The 27864-nt window shown below is 35.1% G+C and overlaps 1 protein-coding gene across 1 annotated transcript; it reads right to left on the reverse strand.

Annotated features, from left to right (window-relative positions):
• Window positions 1-22654: 22654 nt before the first annotated feature.
• Window positions 22655-24905, reverse strand: LOC141398524 (endothelin-converting enzyme 1-like). The gene has a single exon (XM_073975850.1). The coding sequence runs from the start codon at window positions 24740-24742 to the stop codon at window positions 22763-22765; it is 1980 nt and encodes a 659-aa protein (XP_073831951.1). The 5' UTR covers window positions 24743-24905; the 3' UTR covers window positions 22655-22762.
• Window positions 24906-27864: the final 2959 nt, after the last annotated feature.

Below are 27864 nucleotides of genomic sequence, written 5' to 3' on the forward strand. Positions count from 1 at the left end.
TATTATTATTATTCATTTTTAATTTACCGACAAAAATCGTTAAAATTAAAAAAAACATCAACATCTAATATGCCTCTAGTGGGATTCTCTAACCTTTTTTGGTTATCGACAACAATCGGTAAAATTAAAATGCTTATAATTTCGTTAATTAGCGAAGTTTGTCGGTAGGTTAGTAATAAAAATAAAGTAGTCGCCAAGTACTAGCGATACCAAAGGCGTTGCCAACTTTCATTTTAATTTAATTTTTCACTCAAAAGTAGTCACACTTTTGCGTTGTAATGTTACCGATTTTTGTCGGTGACTTAACAAAATGAGAATCGCTCTATAGGTATCTCCTCTGCAATACTTTTGAGATTTTATCCAAATCCGTATTTTTGTCGGCAACTTTATACGTCCAAAAAAAGAGCCCCAAAATGTGGAAACCCATTTTATTAAGGCTTCTTTTTTAACGAGGTATTACTTACCTTGTCCCTACTGTATATTGTCTTAGCTCTCTTGAGTGTTAAATATTGGCGAACATTGTTTATTAAAAATAGTATTAATAGAAAACACAACAATTGAGTTGAGAATAAAGATTTAATTTCATAACTTTTGAATGAATCAAAAAATCTCATTGTCTTGTTTATCAAAAAAAAAACTCATATTCCAGCAATATATCACATGAAATGCATTGCATTTAGTTTAGTTGTAAACTGACCACAGAACGTTATGAACAAGCACTTGGTCTCTGTATTATTTTTATAAAACCGGTATTTTTACACATACGTATATTGAATTTCAAAACGAATACTTGGAAATATGTTAAAATTCACCGTAATTGCTGTTTTAATTGTTTTCGGAATCTGCAGCAGCCATAGTAGTATTATTAAAAATGCAGATGGTTACAATATTGATGTAATCAAATCAACGAGTGATGACCCAGAATTTGTTGCAGAGACTACAACGGGACAGAGTGTAAGGGATGATATAAGAAAGGAATCAATTTCATCAATTATCGAAAAGTCTACAACAGAAGGTCTACCATTTTTACGACGATATGGTCCAATTCGATCGAACAGAATATGCAAGTGCATTATACATGGACGCTGCTCAAAACTTGAAATATGCAACAGAAAGTGATGTACGGAAAGATTGTAAAATTAAACCCCTTGTGGCACTTTGCTTATAATGACAGAATTAATTATAATTATTTATTATTATTATTATTTTTTTCATTAAAGAGATTATAAAGTAAATCTTAGAATATTGTGTTTTTTATTCCGATAAATTTCATATAAATACCATTACACTGATACCTCGATTTGCGTTGTTTCGATTTGCGTTAACAAAAAAATAATAGATTTTGTTTCGATTTGCGTTACAGATTCGATTTGCGTTATATAAAAAATAATATATTTGGCTTTGAATATCGTGAAGAGGACATGGGTTCTTAACGTCACACGATAAAACAATCAGAAAAGATTCATTATTTTACATTGCCTCGGAACATGCAATAATTAGAGGGACAATATCCATCGTCTAATTACGGCAGAAAAATATTTTTAAAATTCACTCAAATATCAGAAGCATAGCAACTTATAACCAAAGCATTTGAAATGTTTGTTGTTCAAGGATTCAGAAACTAGCAGCGGGAGATGCAATTAATTGTTATAAATAAACATTTTTACCAACAGATTTATTCGACCATAAATAAAACAGTTTTTCTCAGAGAAATAAAAGCTATAAATCATTCGCATAATGTGACGATTTTTATTATATTTTGGTTAGTTTTTTCGTAAAAAGACTGATTTTGATATTCTTTACCTAATAATAATATCATTGATATAGCATTGGTACAGTTAAATGTTAACAACCACCTTCGATTGAATTGTTATGCAAAATTTAGAAGAAAAAAATTCTAAAAAAACCATTTTGGAACCAATTAACAAATTCTTCACACAAACGCGTGGAAACATGTGTTTCGATTTGCGTTGTTTCGCATAGCGTTGAAGTTTGTCGGAACCAATTATTAACGCAAATCGAGGTATTAGTGTATTGGATTAAACATCGTCATTGTGTGTCATGTTTTTAGTAACAACGAATCGAGTTTCAGCTTCCTATAGCGGTGAATGGATTGTAAACAAATGAATTTTCATTTTCATAACTGACAGAAATAACTGCAACCATTGGGCTGAGACTAATCGAAATTTCCATGATGTTTCGAAAAATTGTATTCATTGCCAGTCGAATATGAAAGTGACCCGAAAGCAGGGTACACGCCATCAGTTTGGACTGTCAATTTTTTCGGAAATATCCACTGCTGTCAAACTGTCCAACAACCACAAAAGATTTCGTGGCTGCCTGATGTCTGGTAAAAATGGACGGCCACACAGGCAAGCAAGCGATTATTTAAGCAAACCTGGCAGTCAAAAATGGTTGTGTACACTCATATCCCTATATCATATATTGATGAGCTTTTACTTAAGATTAGATAAAAACTTAATTATAAGGTCGAATCAAGAAGCTCAGGCACAAAAAATATCATTACATATATGTATGTATGTATATCATTTTATATCATACTTGCATGTGCCCGCTACTTCGTTAGCGGAAGTGACACAATTATAAAGAAAATCTCAACATTAAAACTATTTTTTTTTTAATATAAATTACTTTTGTTATTTCTGACCGATTTCTGAATTTAATATCCTAATTTTGTCTTTAACAGCAACTCATATGTTCAACAAACCAAACATTATTGAAAGAATTTTTGTTTTAATTTGAAATTGAAAATCAAAATTTTTACAAATTCATCGTTTGTAATCATTTTTTGTCTAACTGGATTTTAACGAAAGAAAATCTTTTGTGCGACACCTGTTATGCGAAAACAAAATTATTAGAGACGTAAATCAGGATCGGTTCGTAGCTATACTATTATCACCAACTGCGACATCTGTTGTAATGGAAAATAACAACCTTCATTGTCTTTCCAATATATATTGGTTTATGATAAAATAAATGCGCCTAGAAGTAAACTACAAAATTTGAAATTGTTTGTGATATTTTACGGTATTAAGAAATTATAGCATTTAATTTGAAAAATGTGTTGCCAACTAAGTACATAAGTAAGTAATAACAGTGAATAATAAGGATTTTTGTTATTGTTATTTTTTGTGGTTCCAGGACGAATTTTGCAAAACCCTGCCTTATCTCGCAAATTTGCACCAACAGTGACCTACTGGTAAAATTTCAAGCTCCTACCTTTAGCCTTTTTAGCTGGGCGTTGATGATGAGTCAATCAGTCTGTCACTTATCACCAAACTCAAATATATAATAGATATAACTTTATTCCATATATCATGTCAATTGAAAGTGGTGTGTTCGGGACCTTTTTCAATATTTAAATGGAATAAAAATTATGTTGGTTATTAATAGACAAAAGGTCATTCACTAACACGGTGCTCTTGAAACAATTTTAAATGGAAGGTGCTTACACCTCGGAAATTTTTGCGGATTCTGAAACTACAATGTTTATAGATGAGAACAATCAAAAAAACAAAAAAATCGTTGGAGCGCTTTTTAAATAAATCGCGATTTAAGTTGACATTTTTAGGGGTTGTTTAGGTTTTCGCGATTTTGCTTAGAAACCACATTTCCTATCAAAATGGGACTAAAACAAATGTTGTAGATATGAAAATTCTCTACAAGATTGACCTTTATGATATTCTCGTCGGTTTTACCGTTTTTGAGATATAGAAGTTCAAATTGGGACAATTCAAATTCAATTCAATTATGTATCGGCCCCTTATAAAACAATGTCATGACTGCAAATTCCCAACTTAAACTTATATATCTAAAAAAATGTTACAACTAAGGATAAGTTACTTAAGCCAGTGGTGTAGAGAATTTTCACAGCTTTAAGATTTTCTCAGGTCACATGTCGATACGTCTTACCGTATTCGAGCAAATTCGCGAAACCCTAAAAAAAAAACTAAAAATGTAAACTGAGCTTCCTTATCTCAAAAATGGTACAAGCTGGGAAGAAATGATAAACGTCATTCCTCTAGAGAATTTTGACAGCTACAACATTTTCTTTAGCTCTATTTCGATTGGACTTGCGGTTTTCAAGCAAAATCGTAAAAACCTAAAAAACACCTAAAAATGTGAATTTTGACCGCGATTTATTTAAAAATCCCTACAGCGATTTTTTTTTTGTTTTTGGATTTTTCTCATCTATGAACACTGCTGAATCAGAATTCACAAAAACTTTCCTTGTGTAAGCGGTTTTCATCAAAAGTTAGTTAAGGCGCACCCTACATGACATTGTTTTATAAGGGGGCGATACAGTCAGTGCATTGTCCCAAGTTGAACTTCTATATCTCAAAAATGGTAAAAACTACGAAAATACCATAAAGGTCGATCTTGTAGAGAATTTTCATGGCTACAATATTTGTTTTAGTCCCATTTTGATAGGAAATGCGGTTTGTAAGCAAAATCGCGAAAACCTAAACAGCCCCTAAAAATGTCAACTTAAATCGCGATTTATTTAAAAAGCGCTCCGGCGATTTTTTTTGTTTTTTTTTTTGATTGTTCTCATCTATGAACATTGTAGTTTCCGAATCCGCAAAAACTTCCGAGGTGTAAGCACATTCCATTTAAAATTGTTTCAAGAGCACCGTACTAATTGTTTAGAAGTTGTACTTGTCGGATATTCAGGAAATGTAAGACAACATTACGACGAGAGTTTTAACAACTTTGCTCGTGATTTTGACAACATCAAGCCTATTGTAAATAATAAACCTTATATAACTTTAAACACATTTAACTTTATTCCATATATCATATCAATTGAAAGTAGCGTGTGCGGGACCTTTTTCAATATTTAAATGGAATAAAGATTATTTTGGTTATTAATAGGCAAAAGGTCATTCATTCGTGCAACAGGAAATCATTTCTTTTTCAATAATTAAATAGAATGAACGTTATATTTGACATTAATAGGCAAAAGTTCATTCATTCTTGCTACAGGAAATCATTTTTGAGAAAAAAAAACGTCAAAAAGTCATAACTCTACCCAGCAAAAATACCCATTACAAATTGGCCTACTTTCTCATTATTTTAACACGGGCATGTCATAGGGAGTAAGTACTTATTTTTTGGCCACTAAAAAGTAGATAAATAAGTAGTTACTCCCTGGTTACTTCAAGTCGTAACTACTTATTTCAGTACTTATTTATTTACTTTTAAGTGCCAAAAAATAAGTACTTACTCCCTATGACATGCCCGTGTTAAAATAATGACAAAGTAGGCCAATTTGTAATGAGTATTTTTGCTGGGTAGTGTACACCGCTTAAAGCATGAATGTCACTGAAAATATTCGAGATTTCTTCCAGCCGGATTGCTGCTGCCAACTTAGAGACGCAAATATGTATGTTTGTCCTCTGTGTCTAGATTCGAAAATTTTTCAACCTGGATTGGCTGCGTCTAGAAAGAAACCGGAGACAGGCTAGTGGGTTTAGGTGGGCACTTAAACTGATGCTGTGTATCGTACGGTCACTGTCCACATGCAGGACCTTGTTTGAGTACCGAGCTATCGATCCGGACACAATAGGAATTGTGACGGCTGCATTGTCCAAATTTTAATTGTTTGTGTTTTACTCAGCAGCTGACGTTCTTGGATGTGGCGTCGTCTCCGAGTACGACATTCACACTGTACCTTTGTACTGCCTCCGTAACTGCATCAGCGTGGATGCTATTCAAGTATTCAAGCCCTTCAGTTTTGAGGTACTCGCTTGTACCTTTGGATATTTAACTTCAGTTCAAAAGATTTCTATCATTTTCGCTCATGAATTTTATATAAGCGTGACTCTCAAACATGCCATTCATTATTGGATCCTTTGCACGTAATTTTCACCAATGCTTTGACCTGTCATTTTCATGTCTTGTTTGGAAAATGGAGTAATGATCTCTAGAGAATAAAATGTAAGGAACGGAGAGGAGAGACTTTTTCAGAAAAATATAATTTATGCGTTATTAATTTATTTTTATTTTATAAAATTTTCTTTCCAAAAGTCGATACTTCTTTTCGTTTCAGTTTCTTGTTTCCTTTCTTTTTGGACTTTTTGTTCAAATTCCGAGAAGCGAGATTTGATTGGTTTGATTCTATGTCAGATTTAGAACAGACAAGGGAAATTTGCAGAGTGCAATCCATTTCTATTTTTAGCTCCATGATTGGGACTTCATTTTTATTGAAGAGTCTGAACGACGTTTCGAACTACTTACAACACTAATTGTTTAGAAGTTGTACTTGTCTGATATTCAGGAAATGTAAGACAATTTTCTTAAACACGTTTAGATAAATAAAATAAAATATATAAGTGTGTAAATAAAACAAGTAAAAAAGTATCAGTCGGCTTTGCCAACAGAGATATACCCTCAGCCTGTGTGGATTGAAATACTTTTTTCCCAAAAAAAGTTATGTATTTAGGGGGGTTTTCAAAATTTTGGGGTATGAACCGACAAAAGTATGGATAGGATTAAAGCTCAAAAATGTGCGGAGATATCGATAGATAGGGCTTTTTTACAATACTAGTCTACAAAAAACATAATATCGCTGTAAACAGGGCTCCTAGGAACACCTTCGGTAAAAATGTCCAAAGTATCCTCGAACAGACCGTTAACCACATAAAAATGTTGAACATTTGTGTGGTTGGTACCCCCAAGGATTGGACCGATAAGGCCCAAATTTGAACATAAACTAAGTTTCTACGTCTATGACATATCGCGCGTACCATTTTAGCGAATATTTTCGAAGTTTTGTGGGAAACTACCGGAAGGAGTGGACCTATAAGCACCACCATCGAATTTCATCTAAAATTCGAAGAAATATTACGATATCCAAAGTGTGGACGAACGCAGTATTCGGTTCGAGCTCTCCAGCTACTACATATGGTGCCAGGGGTCTTCTACAAATTTCGGGCTGTTGTCTCAAGAATTATGTACTTGCCCTGAAAAAACTTTTACTGTCGTAATTGAGGCAGCGAATGCAAGTTGCTTCAACGAAATTCAGAGTGATTCGAGAGCAGGTCTTAAAGTGAATTTATCCCAAATTTTGTGTGGGAGGTACCCGAAGGAGTGGACAAATATAGTCCATATTCGAATATGAGGGTATAGACACAAACTTCATCTCTATTGGATCAATGGAATGGGTTTAAATACTGATGAAAAGATCAGATTTTTCACGACATCCTTTGAATGCTGATGAAAAGATCGGAACTTTCACAACATCCTTTGAATGGATTCGAATGCAAATGAAAAGAACGGATCTTTCACGACTTCCATTGAACTAATGCAAAAGATGACATGAAATCACGTCATCCAATAGAACCCATTTCTTCAAATTTTGCTGGGTTGTTTTTGCTTCGCATCTTGTCGCAAATTACTGTGACATGAGCGAAAGGCTTACACCTGCTGCCTGATAGGTCATTCTCTTCTCTATGTCAGCGAGCAGCTGGCACGCTTGAAGGTATCAAATGCCTTCGATAGGTCAAGAGGCACAATGACGGTTCGGTCGCACGGCCTGTTCTGGATCACTTCTCGATTGATATGTGTGAATATGGCGTGTAATTCTATTGTGGTACTGTGCATTTTGCGGACTCCATGTTGGGCAAACAGCTTATCATTATGCGAAGGAGTAGTGTTTCTAGAATCTTCCCTACTGGCGACCGAAGGGAAATGGTCCCGTACGATTCACCTTTGCTGACATCCTTCTTTATTAGGCTTCTGCTAACATATCGATTGCTACTCAACAACTCATCTCCAGGTTCATTCAGTTTCTTAAGCATTACCATTGACAATCCGTGTGTACCCAACGCTTTGGATGATTTTCGTTTCGGATTACATCTGCGGCTGAGAGGGCTCATATACGACGCTCTATCTCTATCGGGGTGCTCTATAAATTACCGGCTATAAACGCATGCGCACCATTGCGGATTTGTCACTGTCACGCCATTGAAAGTAACAACCGTTCTTTCCCGGATCAATTCACAATTTACTCAACTATATACCATATTCTGGTGGTTGCTTCAGATGGTCTAGTCACATTTTTCGCTTATTCTCGCCATCTAGCCTTTTGACCTCAAGATTACGTTCCGAAGCTAATCACACTCATATGCTAATACCGTTGTCTGTGCTGGACAGTTCGGCCTAATTTCGGTAGCGAGTGAATGCAGTGGTGATGTTGTCTTGGAAAATTGTCTCAGCTACGGAAGGTCTGAGAGAATGGGCAGTTCTCTGAAGCGGTGGATAGTAAATTAGAAGGTGATCTGAGACAAGCGAAATGACAGTTGCCCCCACACGTCGTTTATCAGAACGGGTGTCACGATGATGATTTCTGGCGACCCGTGGCAATCTCCTTTTATCCCCGTTCGAGCGTCTTCGTTAACCATGCGAAATATTGAGCTTTCAATTTGCTGGGTCAGCGTTGTAGCCCTTTTTTCGGGGCCCATATATCAGCAATAATTGGCATTCCCGGTCAAAAAACAAAAATTATAACGTTACTGGCTGCTGACTGCTCTGAAATTTAAAATTGGATCTAATTTTGGGAGTATTTTCTTTGTGAATCTTGTTCTTTGGTTTTGAAATTGTTACAGTATATAGACCTCCCCTCTACTACGACTGTGTAATTTTTTCCGGGGCAATATTTACTAATTTTTGTATCCCTTCATATACTCGTATTTTCTCCATGGACTGTCCTTTTGATTACTGACTGAATTCTCCAAAATTCACTTATAACTTAGTCATTGAACTTAACTGGTTGTTCTAGGCTGCAAGATTTTTTACAAATTATAGAAACCGAAAATAGTCACTTTTATTCACCAGGCATTCATTCTACGAAATGTATACTTTGTTGTTACATTAACCAACAAGTTAAAATATGTCTCTGTTGTATTCCTCTGAAAGAATTATTTAAATATTTCACTATGAAATGTAATTAATAGTTATAAATACAATTATAATCGTTAACTTGAATTACAGAACGTGATTTAGAACAACGTGTAATGCGGCAGTACGAAGTAGTTTGTTTAACGTCCGCTTTCTTAGAATTGTATTGTTTATTTTTCTAATCGTTTCAGACAATATTACAGTATTTTTATAAATAAACAAAATCGCCAATGAATAAGACTGTTTGTTGTTAGTGCGTCAGCCCTTAGTCGCAATAACTTTAGTTCAGAAATCAATTTTCCTTGTCATAACCCCAGTTTTTTTGTCGTCTATATCTGAAAGAAATAATGCGATGGGCATAGTTTGAACCAAATTGATTGCTCCCTTCGAGAGTTATCATTCATTGTTTTGTGTAAACATTTGAACTTTTGTGGGGGATGTACCGGAAGGTACTGAGTTGGGGCAATATATTACGAATTGCACAATTTTGTTCCAGAGTTAGACAGATGAACATGGCTAAATCGATCCCAAAACATTTATTTCGATGAGACGCATTTTTGGTCGTATCAATGTGTACATAAGGTTGATGATTTTTGCCGTTTTTTCTCAAAAATGATTTCCTGTAGCGAGAATCAATGAACTTCTGCCTTTTTATACCCTCCACCATAGTATGGAGGGTATATTAAGTTTGTCATTCCGTTTGTAACACATCGAAGTAATCATTTGCGACCCTATAAAGTATATATATTCTTGCTCAGGATAAAATTCTAAGACGATCTAGCCATGTCCGTCTGTTGTAATCACTCTAGCGTCCGCAATAATGAGATAGAGTGCTGACATTTTGCACCCGAGGGTCTTTTTTCCATAGGCAGGTCAAGTTCGAAGATGGGCTATATCGGTCCACTATTTTGTATAGCCCCCATATAACGGTACCTCCGGATTTGAGGTATTTTGACGTTCTTCGCCACATTTGCAGACCGAATTAGCTATAATTTGGCACTTAGGGTTCCTAGTGATCAACAAACTTATATCCCAAAGGATATGGGCATAGGTCCATAGTTTGGTATAGTCCCCATATTTTCCCGATTTTCGGTATTTTGAGAATTTTAGCCACAATTTTTAACCGAACTATCTGCAATTGGACATTTAAGGTTCTCAGTAGTTATGAAACATCTCCACGAAACAACGCCAACATAGGTTCATCTTTTGGTATGGCCCCCTTATAACCGTACCTCCCGATTTTCGATATTTTGAGAATTTTAGCTACAAATTTTAACCGAACTAGCTGTAATTTGCCATTTGAGGTTCTCAGTGGCCATGAAATATCTCCACCAAACATCGTCAACATAGGTCCACGTTTTGGTATGACCCCCTTATAACCGTACCTCCCGATTTTCGGTATTTTGAGCATTTTAGTTACAATTTTAACCGAACTAGCTGTAATTTGACATTTGAGGTTCTCAGTGGTCATGAAGCATCTCCACGAAACATCTTAAACATAGGTCCATGTTTTGGTATAGCCCCCATATATCGGTACCTCCCGATTTTCGGTATTTTGAGAATGTTAGCTACAATTTTTAACCGAACTAGCTGTAATTTGCCATTTGAGGTTCTCAGTAGTCATGAAACATCTCTACCAAACATCGTCAACATAGGTCTATGTTTTGGTATAGCCCCCATATAAAGGTACATCCCGATTTTCGGTATTTTGAGAATTTTAGCTGCAATTTTTAACCGAACTAGCTGTAATGATCGGTATTTTGAGAATTTTAGCAACAATTTTGTCTATTCAAAAATAATCGTAAATATAGGTCCATGTTTTGGTATATCCACCCATATAACTGTACCTCCCGATTTTCGGGAATTTTCAGTGGTCATGAAATTTCTTCATTAAAATTCGTCAACATTGGTCCATTTTTGAGGGTCTACACTACCACTACACTACACTAAACTACCGTCAATTTGACTCTTGAAGTTCTCTGCAGCTATAAAACTTTTCCGCCAACGAAATTTAAAGATAGGTTGACTCTTTGATATAGCCCCATTAGTGGTACCTTTCACCTAGCTGAACACATTTTTTTAGATTAGATTAGATAACACTGTGCAACAAAATGGAGGTGAAAATCTGGGGCACGGAAAATTCCTCTTGGGGAAGAAAGGCCTTGGTGAGTATATTATGAACCCCGAAGGACAGATCCGCCGTGAGTCGAACTTCCGCGTTATGGCGTGATGAAATTTTTGTTAGAGACCCTGTGGACCATCAGGAATTAGCGTTATATCTTTGTTCACTGTTGCTTAAGTGCTCTACAAAAACAACAAACAAATATATAATGCCTTTTCATGGTGGCTTACAGGGTCTCTTGTAAAAACTTTATCACGCCATAACGCGGAAGTCGACTCACGGCGCATCTGTCCTTCAGGGTTTTTAATGTACACACACCAAGGGCTTTCATCTCCAAAAGGAAATATCTCTGCCCCAACATTTGTGTTCACAGTGTAATTTAAGCAATAGTGGGAGGCAGTAGGAGTCAATTCACTGTCGAAAAATTGTTCCACCTAAATTTTTGAAAGGACCCTAAATATTCCATTTTAATTAAGACTATATTATGGTGGAGGGTATAAAAAGTTCGGCCCGGCCGAACGTAACGACTTCTTACTTGTTTTGATATAAAATGATATGGCGATACAATTGGTTTTGGTTATGCCGTGTGGTTTTAAATCTAGTTTTGAGTTGTATATGTGCCTAAAGTGACACCAAACATTTTTCAAAAAGCTCACATATAAAAACAATAAAAGCTTTTTGTGCGTGAACTTTTTTCATCGAATCACCTTACAATTAAATTTTTATCTAATCTTCGGTAAAAGCTCATCAAAATATGATACAGGGTTATGAGTTTGTAAAAAAGTCAGAAACCTAGTGATGGTGAAACCCGAATAAATACCGTAGAGAAGAGCAAAATAATATACCGTCATCATAAATGCCCGAAGTCATATCTCCAAAAAGGTCAAAATTAGTTTTTTGATTGAATCTAATACATAAGATTAAAATACATGATCTTGCAAAACTTCAAGCTTCTACATTAAAAAATAACGATCCTATTCAAGAAAATGCATTTCGGAAAATGGGATAACATTGCAGATTTTGTTGTAATGACGGATCAAAACCAAGGGTTTCCGCGGTTTTGGTTTCATAACTTACTCCCATTCGTATATGATTGATAATATCCCATATACTCGCCTTCATAAGATTATTATTCCATAAAACAGTTTCTCCTGCAAAATTATTATTTTGTTAGTTACGACTTTTGGCATTTATGGTGACGATATGTAGGTATATATGGTAAAAGCTAAAAAAGTTTTACAACCGATGAATATGAGTTTCACCCTTTCAGAATTCATTATTGCAATGACATTTGTTCATTAATCCAATGAAACTTTTTTAATTACTTTTTCATTAATGCAATGAAACGTGTTCATTAATGCAATGAAACTTTTTCATTAATGCAATGCAACATTTTCATTAATGCAATGAAACTGTTTCGTTAATACAATTAATTACTTTCATTAATTTAATGAAATACTTTCATTAGTGCAACGAAAATTCTTCATTAATGCAATGAAGGCTTACGTGGGTTCAGAATCAATGACACATTTTATTGATGTAGCGTAAGATTTCATTTATGTTGTGAAGTCATTTCATTCATACTCACCTAATGAACAAAACTTAAGGCAATGCTAAATATGTTTAATTCATTTTATTGCAACACGTCATTTTTAATCCCACAAATATTAACGACATTTACGATACCATTGCACAGTGGTTCCGCCCGAGGACAAATATCGAAAAATTGATGGCGACAAATTTTATTGCGATGGAAATAAATATTCTCTACACATATACAATTTTAAACATCCAGCCTTATTTTTGTAAATATACAGCGGTTATACGCCAAGTTAAGTGGAACAAGTTGTGATTTGTATGTGAGTCCTTAAAAACGAAAAACACATCCGCAAAGCATTCGTAGGTTATGAGTAAAATTATAAAAAATTGGAGAGGTAAATGTGCAATTTTCAAAATGAAACTTATAGGTGATGGCATTGACAATGTTTTTACGAAAAAACAAATTCATAATTCGTTTTCTAACTTCACTAAAAATAAATTCTTTATGAATGACTTTTACTGCTATTTTTAATATAATTACTATTAGTTTATGTTGAGTTTAACTAATTTTGTGAGCCTCGAAATTTCTTTTAAAATGCAGAGGAAAGTCTCTAGTTTACGATTAAAAAAGTCCAGCAGCCCCCATCTGCCACCCGCTAAGTTATTCCTCTTATACCACACCTGTAAAATCGTCAAAATTCCGAAAATCGTGGGTTACGTTTATATGGGAGCTATACCTAAACTTAGACCTATACTGAACATTTTTGCATTGAGGTATTTGGCTAACTCAAAACTCAAAATGCCAAATTACAGCCAAATCAGTGGGAAAATTTCGCTAAAATTGTCAAAATACCGAAAATCTGAAAATATGGGGGCTATACCTAAACGTGGACCTATATTGAATACTTTTTGCAAGGAGGTAGTTTATTCTCTCAGAACTCAAAATGCAAAATAACATCCAACTTGGTTGGTAAATTTGGCCAAAATCGTCGAAATTCCAAAAATCGGGCGGTACCTTTCTATGGGAGTTATACCCAAATATGGACCTACAACCACTAAAAATGGTTTTCTATATTTTCGGCTTGTTATAAACCTACGTTTAAAATTTGGAAGTGGTAGTTTGATTATAACTATTTTTGGCACTAAATTCCATACAAGTGGGACCATTGTGCGTTGTCATCTGTAAGTAAAATTGAAAGAATAAACAAATTACTAACAAATAAACTGGTTATCTAAATAAGTACTTACCTTCAAGTTTTGCCGCTGAGTCAACCCCTGTGTACGTCCATGATGTTAGGATACAAAATAAAAACAACTGTACGCATACAAACTGCAATAAATAGTTTACTCAATATTTGTATTTTCTTTTCACACTAAATACTCCATACTTACTTTAAACGAAGTTGATGATCCTACTGGCCGTTGCCATCTGTAAGTACAATTGAAAAACATACAAAATTTTTGGTAATTTATCTGGTATAGCCCCCGTAGGACGACACCTCCCAATTTTTTAGCTACATTATCTCACCGACATTGTATTTTTTGGGGCTACAAGACCTTCGCCCAGAAAACTCTCAGTATAGGTCCACGTTTTGATATAGCCCCCATAGAACGGTACCTCCCGGTTTCCGGTACTTTGAAGGTTTTGGCTACATTATCTCTCCGAAATCGCTGAAATTCAGTATTTAGTCCTCGCTAGGAATACACAACATTCCTAAGCAGCCCCCATGTAACAGTATCGTCCGATTTTTTGTATTTCGTGTATTGTTTGCCACATTTTTCTACATTTTCTCACTAAAGTGTGTGTCATTAGTGATTTAAATATGAACATTTGTCAAATTTTGATTAATGTATTCTAACAATATTTTATTTATTAATATGCAAGGATCATGTTATTAAAGGAAGTAGAAACTAAAATATTTCACAAGGTAAAGATGTTCACAAAAAAGTTGTAATTTTTGCATTCTCTTCTGAGTTGGATTTTCTTCTTATCTCGGTCGGCGCTAGGTCAGCGAAAACCATCCTCCACAAAAGCAACGCCATGCGGTTCTTGTTAATTTTTTGCAACACGAAACCCAAATTAATAGGCGACGGTTTATTCTGCTTCCGACTTAAGTTTTAAAAATCGTTGGCACTTGCGTTCAATAAGTTTGTCTTCTTGGGAAATAACATACACCAAAAATTCTTTCACAATTTCTCAAAGCTTTAAGAATTCCACCGATATGAGCTAATACTAAGATTGGAGAAAATATTTGAATTGTCAGTAACAGGATGAGTAGAAACAGCTTCCAAGAATGAACCAACATCATGGCCTTTTATAAACGAACTGCTAACAATTACAAAACTTTAATGACATCATGCAAGATTTTTAGGTTTGTGGTTAAAGTAAATATAAAAAATAAACGGCTGGTTGAGTTGTATGGTTAGTGTGTCACTTCTGAATATATAAATATGTAATAGCATAATATATGTCAATACTTTTTGACGACTTGTCATTTCAACGCGATGAACAGGTCTAGTAAACATAAAGTCGATGTTGAGCGCCGCACAGTGGTTCAGAATCGTTTTTTGCCTGGTCAAAATTCTGTAACTTTTGAACGGATAGAGATATTTTCACATTTTTTTTTTTATTTTTTTTGTTAGACAGTTAACACAATCAGCTTTCCGGTGAATTATAAGCGGTCAAATTCGGTCTGGTAGTTGCAGAGGAATTCAATGTCAAAGTTAAACTTTTGAATTTTTTTTAACTATTTATCATCAAAATATCAGTGCTTTTGTGTTTTTATATCTTCTTATATATTAAAGATGGTCAAACGTCAATAAATAAACTATAAAAATACCAAAAAAAAATTAAAAAAATTTTCGAAAAAAAATAGAAAATTTTTTTTAAAAAATTTTTCACATAAACAAATAAAACAAATTTAAATTTTTTCAAAAATTAAAATAAAATGCTTCTTGGGGTTTCATAAAACTTATATAACTCATATGAAAACTCATATACTCCAAAAAAATGTTAATTTGTGTAAAAAAGCTGTAATTCATATGGGAATTGGTATGTTAAACGACGGAACGGAACGGGAACAAAAGTATATATGGGCTGAAAGAGGAGACTCTCGGGCATATTTCTGTGGAAACAGAACATTGTTCCATGTTGTTCCATAAAAGTTGTAAAATAGCTCATGTTGTGTAAACGGCACAGCGAACACAGTTTCCGAGAAATAGCTATTTCTTTCTCCAGAAATTTTCAAAAATTACGTATTTCTCAAACATGGGAAAAATGTTCGTCTTTGGGGGCACCCCACGCCCGCGCCTTCCAATATTTTGACTTAATTTTTTGGTTTCCTTAGCTTTAATATGTTTACTATCGAATCCCATATAGAAATTAAATATCTGTATCAAAACAAAATTTTGATTTTTGGCCAGGAAAATCGTTTCTTGAACCTTTGTGCGCCGAAGCTAAGAAAAATGCACATCATGAGACTTTGCAGCGTCTGGCTCTCAATGAGTGGCTGCAAACAGTGTCTGAACTCTAGGAAAATTAGACGAAACACTAACTGTTTGCATCATTTTGTAACATATCTCAATTTGAAATGTTTGGGTAAAACATATTTTTTATGTTAGAACATTTTTTTCATGGGTGGAGAGAGGAGTTTGTCAACGAGAGTAATAACAGTGCTCTCGCGGCTGTGGAATGCTGTGTTATGCGTCAAACTCGTGTGTTTCTTGTTTTGTTATTGTTAACCAAGAAGAAGAAAAGAAGAAATGATATGAATATATTTTTTTCTTTCTTCAGTGTTTTAGTTGCCTTTGTAGAGTCAAGACGGTATAGTGAATGAATAAATCAATGTTTTGTGTTTTCTTAAAGAAATTGTGCTTTTTAGTAAATTAAATGCCCAATACATTTTATAATTGAATCGGAAAGTTGAATGGAATTATTTTATTGGACAAGGAAGAAATCGCAATTAACATTAGTAATTACATACATACTTATGTATATTTGAAATATGGCATATCCATATTTATTTAATACATAACATAATCATTTGATTCTAGATGCCGATTCCCCGCTGATGATTTCAAATATGAGGACAATTTGTTTTATTTCACAACTAATGAGAAGCGTTCAACTACGTTTCTATATATTTTTCCTTTTTAAAAGTGTGACTATTTACAAATTATTTCAATCAGTTTTTCTTTTATTAAAGTGTGTTATGTATTTATGTACCTATGTGTTTGTTGTTCTTTTGCCTTTCAATAAAAAACCACAACATTTGTGTGTATACTATAGAGATAGCCAGTGAGTTCTTACTGAGATCAAGTGAGCACACATTTTAAAGTGTTTTACATTGAATTTTACGCTCCCTTGCTCTCAGTAAGCGCCCACTGGTGCATATGTTTGTTTTTTTTTTGTGCCTTTTGGGTTTGTATTTTTTTTCACCCAAACATATAAAATGTTTGCACCCAAACATAAAATTGTTTCCACCCAAATATATCTTTGTTTGCACCCCAACCAAAAATATCTTTGCACCCAAACATATATTTGTTTCCACCCAAACATATATTTGTTTGCAGACCCAAACATATATTATGTTTGGGACTGTTGCAAACATATATATGTTTGCTGCAAAATAGTTTTGGGACATATGTTAGAGAGGCCGTTTTTTTTTGCGTGTATATTCCACGTAAGTTATTTTTGAAAGAGAAATTCTCGCCCTTTCCATTGATACAAATTGTGTTTATGTACGAAGTGACATAACAGAGTTACAGCCCATATTATACAGGGATCCCAGAATTTCAATTGTACAGTGTAATCATAACCAAGCTAGAGGTCACAGTTACAGTTCAATATAGACAAATTATTGCACTAGCTAAGGGTTGTGGTCAAGGAAAATACCAATCATCTTGGATGTTAATAGGACAGTATTTAGCGGGTGAAATTTGCCATAATTTTTGTGGGAAAATATTCAAATTTAGTTTTTGTTCCATATTTTGAATTTTGAAAACTAACTCTTGACCTCTTCCTTGATGCAAATTGTACCAATATAGCGGTTAAATAACAGAACTACTATCGAACAATTTTTTTACAATGGAAAAATTAGAAATGCGTGCTGTCATTAAATATTTATATAAAAAATTTTTATCGGGACAAGAAATTCATAATGATATGGTGAATGTGTTAGGTGAAAGTGCTCTTTCATATGCAACAGTAAAAAATTGGGTTGCTGAATTTAAACGTGGTCGTACAAGCATTGAAGATGAACCACGTAGTGGGCGTCCAAAAACAGCAACAACAACAGAAATTGTAGCCAAAGTGCATGATATGGTATTAAATGATCGACGAATAAAAGTGCGTGAAGTTGCTAATATCATGGGCATCTCAAATGATCAAGTCCATTTAATTTAGCATGAAGAACTACAGATGAAAAAGCTTTCTGCAAGATGGGTGCCGCATTTGTTAACAGTCGATCAAAAACGCATAAGAATGAACATTTCTCAAGCTTGTTTGGATCGTCTTAAGCGAAATAAAATGGATTTTAAGCTTCGTTTCACATGAATCCACCACTATACTCCAGAGACAAAAGAACAATCCAAACAATGAACTGAAGCTGGAGGAAGTGCCCCAAAGAAGGCAAAAATAATTCAATCGGCTGGTAAGGTTATGTCAACGTTTTTTGGGACTTCAAAGGTATTTTATTGATTGACTATCTGCAAAAGGGTAAAACAATAAATTCAGAGTACTATTGCAACCTTTTGGATCAATTAAATGTACAAATTCGAAAAAAACGTCCTGGTTTACAACACAAAAACATAATTTTTCATCAAGACAACGCACCAGCGCACAAGAGTGTTTTAACAATGGCTAAAATCAACGAATTAAAGTACGAGTTGCTTGACCACCCACCTTATTCTCCTGATTTAGCTCCCAGTGACTTCTACTTGTTCCCAAATCTAAAAAAAATCCTTGCTGGCAAGCGTTTTACCTCAAATGAAGATGCAATTACAGTTGTAAACCACTATTTTGAAGACCTTGAGGAAAACTATTTTAATCAAGAGATAGAATTGCTAGAAAAGCGTTGGACTAAGTGTATTGAAGTTTCAGGAGATTATATTGAAAAATAAAAATATTTTTGAAAAACTAAATATTCTCTTTCATTGATAGGCTAAGAAGTTTCCGAACCGCCCTCGTACAAGTGGTGTCTTAAGACACGCCATTCGGACTCGGCGATAAACGGTGGGTCCCATATCATTGAGCTAATATGAATCGGGGTGCCCTCATTGTTATGAGAGAAGTCTTCCTTGTGCCGTCTGGGATGTTTGTGGAACAATATATTATATTACATTTACCTAATGCTTGAAATTGTCGCAATCATTATAGACAAGTTTTTAAACCATGATAGAAAAATTCCCAGTATTTTTTTTAAATTGATGCAAACGCAATACAACGCTTTGAAATATATTTAGGCTAACGAGGGTTTATACACTTTGATAAGACCAAATATATGCCTAATCGGTTTAGACCCCAAGTGTGTTTGGAGGAAATTCGTTTCAGACAATTTGGAGACGTCTGCCTGATTGGCTGGTGTGCACCGATTTGAACCAAATTTTGAACTTTGTAACATTTTGCCCAAAGTTAGTTTAAGTTCGAAGATGGCCCACAACGGTCGACTCCTTCAATTACCTCCCCCACAAAAGTTCATATTTGTTCTATAAAATGGTGTAAACAATAACTCTTAAAGGTAGCAACTGATTTGGTCCCAAATTAGCACATTATATTATCTCCTTCTAGATATAGATCGGGTTCGAATATGGACTATATCGATCCGCTCCTTCGAGTTACGTCCACACAAAATTTGGAGAAAGTTAAGTTTAAGAGCTCCTCTCGGATCGTTTTTAATTTTTTTCAGCAGCAGTTTGAAAAACAAAGATTTTTTCTATTTGGACCACGTTTTTATACCCTTAGCCTTTAGGTATGTATATTAGGGAGGAAATTCGTTTCAGACAATTTGGAGACGTCTGCCTGATTGGCTGGTGTGCACCGATTTGAACCAAATTTTGAACTTCGTAACATTTTGCCCAAAGTTAGTTTAAGTTCGAAGATGGCCCACAACGGTCGACTCCTTCAGTTACCTCCCCCACAAAAGTTCATATTTGTTCTATAAAATGGTGTAAACAATAACTCTTAAAGGTAGCAACTGATTTGGTCCCAAATTAGCACATTATATTATCTCCTTCTAGATATAGATCGGGTTCGAATATGGACTATATCGATCCGCTCCTTCGAGTATCTTCCACACAAAATTTGGAGAAAGTTAAGTTTAAGAACTCCTCTCGGATCGTTTTGAATTTTTTCAGCAGCAGTTTGAAAACCAAAGATTTTTTTCTATTTGGACCACGTTTTTATACCCTTAGCCTTTAGGTATGCATATTAGGGTTATGACTTTCTGGCCGTTTTTTTTTTTTTTCAAAAATGATTTCCTGTACCGGGAATGAATGATCTTTTGCCTATTAATGACTACAATAACGTTTATTCTATTTAAGTTCGATGACAGAGAAGCCATTCCATAGCCGATATGTCTGATGAGTCGCTACCAAAGGCGGAACAGGTCAGGTCTTCAGCTTTCCCTTTTCACTTGCAAAAAATCATCGGTCATTAAGCTCGACTCCAACTAGAAACTAATTAAAATTAATATTAATATGCTATTCGCCCTAATATGAAAAATTTTCAAATAAAAAAATATTTTTTTGTTTATTAAAAATTCAGTCTAAAGTTGAAAATATTGGGAAAAATCTAGGAGAGTACTTATTTTATTTTTCTCGATTTATCCAAGCAAATGGGTTGTTGAGATAATCCTGAGGCTTCTTAAATGGAAGTAGAGTTCGAAAAAACGTTTTAATTTATATGAATTTTTAAAATATGTGTAAATCGCGTAATAATACCCTCCACCATAATATGGAAGGTGTATTTAAATTTGTCATTCCGTTTGTAACACATCGACATATTCGTTGGAGACCCTATAAATAAATTCTTAATCAGCATAAAATTCCAAGTCGATATAACCATGTTCGTCTGCCTGTCTGTACGTGCGTCTGTTGAAATCAATCAGAATGTTTGGTATTAAAAATGGGCTATATCTGTCCACGTTCTGATATAGCCCCATTGAACGGTACCTCCCGATTTTCGGCATTTTGAAGGTTTTATCTTCATTATCACACCGAAATGGCTGACATTTGGTATTTAGGCTTCGTTGGGGGTACAAAATTTCCCACCTGAAAATTTTCGGTATAAGTTCACGCCTTCATATGGCCCCCATGGAACGGTACCTCCCGATTTCCGGTATTTTTAAGGTTGTGGCCTCATTATCACACCGCAATGGCTGAAATTTGGTATTTAGTGTTCATTGGAGGTACTAAGCTTTCTACCCGAAATTTGTTAGTATACGTTCACGCCTTCATATAGCCCCTATAGCGCGGTGCCTCCCGATATCTGGTATTTTTAAGGTTTTAGCCACATTATAACACCGGAATGGCTATAATTTGGTATTTAGTGTTCGTTGGAGGTACTAAACTTTCTACCCGAAAACTTTTAGTATACGTCCACGCCTTCATATAGCCCCCATAGCGCGGTGCCTTCCGATTTTCCGTATTTTTAAGGTTGTGGCATCAATGTCACACTGAAATGACTGAAATTTGGTTTTTAGTATTCGTTATGGGTATAAAACTTTCCACCTGAAATGTGTCGGTATAGGTTCACGCCTTCATATGGTCCCATATAACGGTAACTCCTGATTTTCGGTATTTTTAAGGTTGTGGCCTCAATGTCCCACTGAAATGGCTGAAACTGAAGACTATTTAGTCTTCGTTGGGGGTGATAAACTTTCCACTTCAAGTTTTTTTGGTATAGGTCTACGACTTCATATAGCCCCCATAGCGCGGTGCCTTCCGATTTTTTGTATTTTGAAGGTTGTGACATCAATGTTACACTGAAATGACTGAAATTTGGTTTTTAGTATTCGTTATGGGTATAAAATTTCCCACCTAAAATTTTTCAGTATAGTTCTACGACTTCATACAGCCCCCACTGAGCGGTACCGTCCGATTTTTGGTATTTTGAAGGTTGTGGCATCAATATCCCACCGAAATGGCTGAAATTTGGTTTTTAGTATTCGTTATGGGTATAAAACTTTTCACCTGCAATTGTTCGGTATAGGTCTGCGTCTATATATAGCCCCCATAGAACGGTACCACCGATTTTCGGCATTTTGAAGGTTGTGACTTCAATATCCCACCGAAATATCCCATATTCCGGAAGAGTATTATCAGTATACGTCCACGTCTTCATATAGCCCCAATAGAAGCGTACTTAGTCTCGTTGGGGCCGAAAAACGTTGGAAATATACAGCATTCCTGTCAGGAATTGACGGTATAGGTCTACCGATTTAGCTAACCGAAATGGCAGGTTTGATATTTTTTGTTTTCGTTGGGGGTACAACATTTCCAGCCAAGAATGGCCTGAACGATCCACGTTTTGATAGCCCCCCATAGAACGTACTAACCGATTTTCACTTTCTGTTGGTTTTAGCCACCTTATCCTATCGAAATGGTTAAAATTTAGCATACAGTATTAGGCATTAGTATAAATAGGCACGTTTTAATATAGCTACCATTAAAGAGGTATTGCGGGTTCATAGAAATGGGTAGAAAATATCCACGCTGAAAATGATCAATAAAGGTTAATATTTTGGCATGTACTCAGGTACCTTCTGATTTTATATATTGGAATGGAGTGACTGTAACATGGTATTTTCGATTCCGCATGAATATAAAACATCTTGTTTAAAAGAAAGTGATATACTCCAGATAGCATATTACACTTCTACTAGGAATAAGCCTTGACGTGACGCAGAATTTAGCAATTTTATAAACAAAAGCAAACTAATTGTTTCATTTTACTTCAATAAAACTCATGGTGGAGGGTATACAAATTTCAGCACTGGCGAACTTAACGCCTTTCTTACTTGTTTTACAAACGGAGATTTGTACCATCATTTGGTTTGTCATAATTAAAAATTCTTTAGATCATAAAAAAAACTGTATTATAAATATTACAAATAGCTTTCATTTAGTACGATTCTTCTATTATACAATAATAAATTTTAATTATACATATTTCAATAAGGTCTAATTGTCATCTTTATGCCAAAATAATACACCATGCACCGGTTCTCTCTCACAACCAAATGTAGACGAGAAATCTCCAATATGTTTTACAGCAAAGTTGACAATTTTCCTATTCATTGTGCTCTGTGAAGGCCGATGGTAGCTGGCATCAGCTGTGCCGCAATACATTTGGGCAAAATTAAGGAAAAATGATTTCAACAAATTTGCATCATATTCATCTTCTTTGAAGGTTTGGAAGGCCAATTTAAGGCCATTAATTGCACTATCCACTTCTGCGGTTTCGCCACGATGATGTTGGGCAATATGTTCATAGTCCATTCTAAAGTCCCAATTTTCCAACAGCATATCGAGTATGTAGAAAAATACCTGGCCATAGGCACTGACATTGATATCAGCAATGGTGAATTCATACATTATTTGACGGGCCATAAGGTAACCAATGGAACTGTAAATGTAGGCCATTGGTTGTTCAGGACGATAAAATGGATACTGTAGTATACTAAGCGGTACCAGTACTGCACGTTGTCTTGACAGAATGAACGGTAGCAGAGAATTCGCTGTGTCATACTGCTCAAGCGGTAAGAATTCCAAAGCATTACGTCTGAGGCGCATATTTAAGTGGCGATGTGTTGCTTCAAAATTGTAGTTGTAGATTTTCAAGCGATTACCATAATACTCATTGGGATTGAGCTTTAAATCTCTATATAACTCATCCAAGCTGTGCCCTGAGAGATAACTAATTCTCAGCTGTAGGGTACGTAACTTGCCTCTTAGAAATTTCATCTTTGATGAGTCGAGATTGTAGACATTTCTATTGAGAACTTTGAGAAAACTTTGTTTTAGTTTGGTAAACATTTTACTTATCACATCGATTTCAGTTTCTAGCTCTGGATGATTTTGTTCGAATAGCCATTGGGTAGGCAAGGGGAATAGTAGACGGGTGCTGGATACACAATCCCGATATTCACCATGAAATTGTTTGTAATTGAGATAGCTGAGGAATTTCAATTGCAAGTATTCACAAACAAATCGAGCATCATAGGTGTGCAAAAGATCCACCACAGCCCTCAGGTAGGCTTTATTTGTTACGGCCAATTCCATTGTTGGATCCAAATTTTCATTATCCAAGAGGACACTCAAATATTGCAAAAGCCACGGTTGATCGTTTAAATTGCTGACAGTGGTAATGAGCATCTCATCATCTGTTTCATGTTTAGTCTTAAGCTCCAGCAGTTTGTTGTCCAAATCTTGGGCATCATTCCACAGCGTACGATATTCTCTTTCTGGCATAAGAAATCTTAAAGTGCCCGTTACCACATCGTAGCGCAATGTGTTCATTGTATGTTTTTCCAAATGTTGAGGTCGCCCCACTTCTAGGCTCAAAATATTGGCGTTTGTATCTTTGGGTTGCGCCGATTCATGGATAATGACATCATTCAAACCATATTTGCGTAAAATAGCCAACATTCGTATCCAATCATATTGTTGTGGAGTCTGATACACTGAATTACCCTGGGTCACACTAATAGGCCAATGCAAATTGTGTTCATGAGTCTCGAGCCATTTTAAATATTCCACAGTGGTGGGTACTTCAGTATTCAAACACGATTTGTAATAATACGAAACTTCACGGGCGAATTTCTTCTGGCTTGTCTGAGTGACATTGCTTAAGATTTTTTTCATTTCCATCTTAATTTCATAATCCAGTTTTGTCAAAGTTTCTTGATAATTTCCATTCGCTTCCGATTTCCAATTGCCGCATGCATAGCCATAGAAATCGTCACAGGGTGAAATATTTGAATCCATAGATAATAGAAAGAGACGTTCTTGTACATCATCCCGCATATCGAATTGGTAATGTTCGTCGTCCATTGAACCAGATGGTGGTGGTGGTGGATATGATGAATTGGTCTGGGCCAAACCAATGACCACAATAAACCACACACAAATTACAATTATCGGTAATTTTAATTTCTTCATATTATTTTTGATTTTTTTCACTTGTTTTGGAATTTCCGTCACCGCTCACACACTCTGTTATCACGCTTTGCGAAATATCAACTGAATAGAGCGAAAATAGCCACTATTGATTGCATCCGCATCTATTGCTTTTGTAAACGCAATTTCTTATCGCAAGTTTTGTTCAATATTTAAATATATTTTTTTGTTTTTTGTTGTTTGTCATTTAATTCGTTCCTCTATTATTTCACTCAATTTTCTTCTAATCTAGATAACCTTTAAATTTATTACCATCACATTTCAGCAAAAATAATGAAGGTATTTTCAAGGGAAAAATAGTAAACAATGATCATGAAAACGTGAAAACAAGCACATTCATTGAGAAAATCGCTATGAGAATTATATAGAAATAGTATTTGGAATCATTGTATATGACGTTAGCATCTGCTGACTAAATTTATTATTATACTTTATCCCACAAGTGATTTAGTTTGTATGGTTTACGGCGACATCGAGGTAAATGAAGCTAATATTAGGTGTGTTCGTTTACGCATTTGCTTTATCAAACAATCTAAAACTTTGTATTTAATTATTAGAGACAAGAAAACGAAAGTAGAAATTATCAGTAAAATTCGAGAAGGCTGGAAACCCTACACCATGATGCATTTCTTCTTTTACGAAAGTACTAAGCACTCCGACACATCTCGCAGGGTCAATTACTTCAGTTTTAAGTAATTTGAATTATGGTATTGGTTAGGCCGGGGCTATTTGTATGGAAGGAAAAAACCTTAGTGGGCCCTTCACGTTTCTGATTTCTGGGATTTAACTGAGCAAAAAAGTCCAATAGACCATACGTCTACGGTGAAAATCGAGCCTCCCGATTTTGACTTTAAGTTTTTATCCACGTTTTTTGACATTTTGGCATATAACGACCAAACCATTGATATTTTCGATCCAACACAAAGGCAACAAGTAAGAACGCTTTAGTGGTCAGGAGTAAAATTGAACAATTAGTTTCCTTTGGTTTATGAAATAGACTTAATACCAAATTTCAGCAATATCGGTAAAACAATATCGCTAACCTTCAAAATGCGGAAATTCGGGAGGTACCGTTCTATGGGGGCTATATCAAAACGTCGATCTACACCGACAAATTTCTGGCGTAAAGTTTTTAGACTCAAAGAAGACTAAATACCAAATTTACGATATTTCAGTAGGATAATGTGGTTAAAACCTAAAAAATACCGTAAATCACAAGGTACGCTTCTATGGGGGATATAGGAAGACATGGACCTATACTGATAATTCTTTTCTGGAACATTTTATAACCCCATGAAATACTAAATAACAAATTTTAGTCATTTCGGTGGGATATTAACGTCACATCCTTCATAATTATGTAAATGGGGAGGTACCGTTCTATGGGGGCTATATCGAAACGTGGACCTATACCGACGAAATTCAGTCGGAAAGGGTTTTACTTCCAACGTAGAGTAAATACCAAATCTCAGCCATTTATGTTTGTTGTTGTGGCCACAACCCTCAAAAACAGGAGAATCGGGAGGTACCGTTCTATGGGGGCTATATGAAGGCGTGGAGCTATACCAACAAATTTCATATGGAAAGTTTTATAACCCAAATGAGGGACTAAGTACCAAATTTCAGCAATATCGGAGAAATATTCAGGCCACAACCTTTAAAATACCGGAAATCGAGAGGTACCGTTCTTTGGGTCTATATGAAGGCGTGGACCCATCAAAATTCTAGGGGACAATTTTGTATTATCAACGAAGGCTATAACGAAGCTAAAACCTTCAAAATACCGAAAATCGGGTGGTACCGTTCTATAGGGGCTGTATTAAGACGAGGGCCTGTACCAACAAATTTCTGTAGAAAAGTTTTATTACCCCAACGAAGACTAAATACCAAATTTCAGCCACTTTGGATGAATGTTGAGGTCACAACCTTCAAAATACCGAAAATCGGGAGGTACCGTTCTAAGGGGGCTATATGGAAGCGTGGACCTATGCCGACAAATTTAGGGGGGGGGGAGGGGGGGTTGAAAACCCCTAACGTAGCCTAAATACCAAATTTCAGCCATTTCAATGGATTATTGTGGCCATAACCTTTGAAATAACGAAAATCGGGAGTTAACGTTCTATGGGGGCTATATGAAGGCGTGAGCCTGTACCGACAAATTTCTGGGGGTAAGTTTCGTACGAAGACTAAATACCAAATTTCAGCAATTGCGGAGTAATATTGAGAGCACGAGCTTAAAAAATGAAAATCGGAAGGTACCGTTCTATGGAGGCAATACGAAGGCGTTGACTCGTACCAACAAAATTCTGGGGGAAAGTTTTATACCACCAATGAACACTTAATACCAAATTTCAGCTATTTCGGTATGATAATGAAGCTAAAACGGTGGTACCATTCTATGGGGGCTATATCAAAACGTGGACCGATGTAACCCATTTGAAATACCAAACCTCCTAGGAGTAATAGAAACTTCTGAACCAAATTTCAAAGCTCTATCTTAAAAATTGCGAGCTGTATCTTGATTTCAACAGACGGACAGACGGACATGGTTATATCGACTTAGAATTTTACACTGATCACGAATATATATGGTAAATTTCAAATTTCTTTTGCAATTCCATTGGAAGAAATGTTAAAAATTTTTTTGCGAGCACATCCGCAATTTTTGGAACATAGATTAAGAAAAAAGTCGCGATTTCAAATCTGTTCGCGTTCAAAAAATTGGATGCTGCGCTCCAAAGTTATGGGGGACTTTATTCCCTTATAAAGAAAAAATATTTAAAAATTCCATTTTTGCTGTAATAAGAAAATTTATATATAAAGCGTTAACAGCATTTAATATCTATCCGTAGATGCCTAAATATTTACTAAATGTATTTCTATTTTCGCGGAAAATCAAGAAATACTGAAAAAATCTTGGAGTAAATTTAATTTATTCTAATTTAGAGTCCAAATAAAACTCGAAAAAATAAATTAAAAATACGTACAGATTCTAGACAACGCGTAGAAAAATATGAGACCAAAATTTTAAAGATAGGATTTATACAGCAACAACAAAAGACGAAAACTTATTGTTCGAATATTATTTCAAAAATTTATTTATT

This window comes from Musca autumnalis, unplaced genomic scaffold (genome assembly GCF_047663935.1).
Source record: "Musca autumnalis isolate F117 unplaced genomic scaffold, ASM4766393v1 scaffold_3, whole genome shotgun sequence".
NCBI classification, from domain to species: Eukaryota; Metazoa; Arthropoda; class Insecta; order Diptera; family Muscidae; genus Musca; species Musca autumnalis.

Bases quoted from the DNA above. Each gene is read 5' to 3' on its own strand.
- LOC141398524 (XM_073975850.1), bottom strand. From the start codon at position 24,742: ATGAAGAAATTAAAATTACCGATAATTGTAATTTGTGTGTGGTTTATT.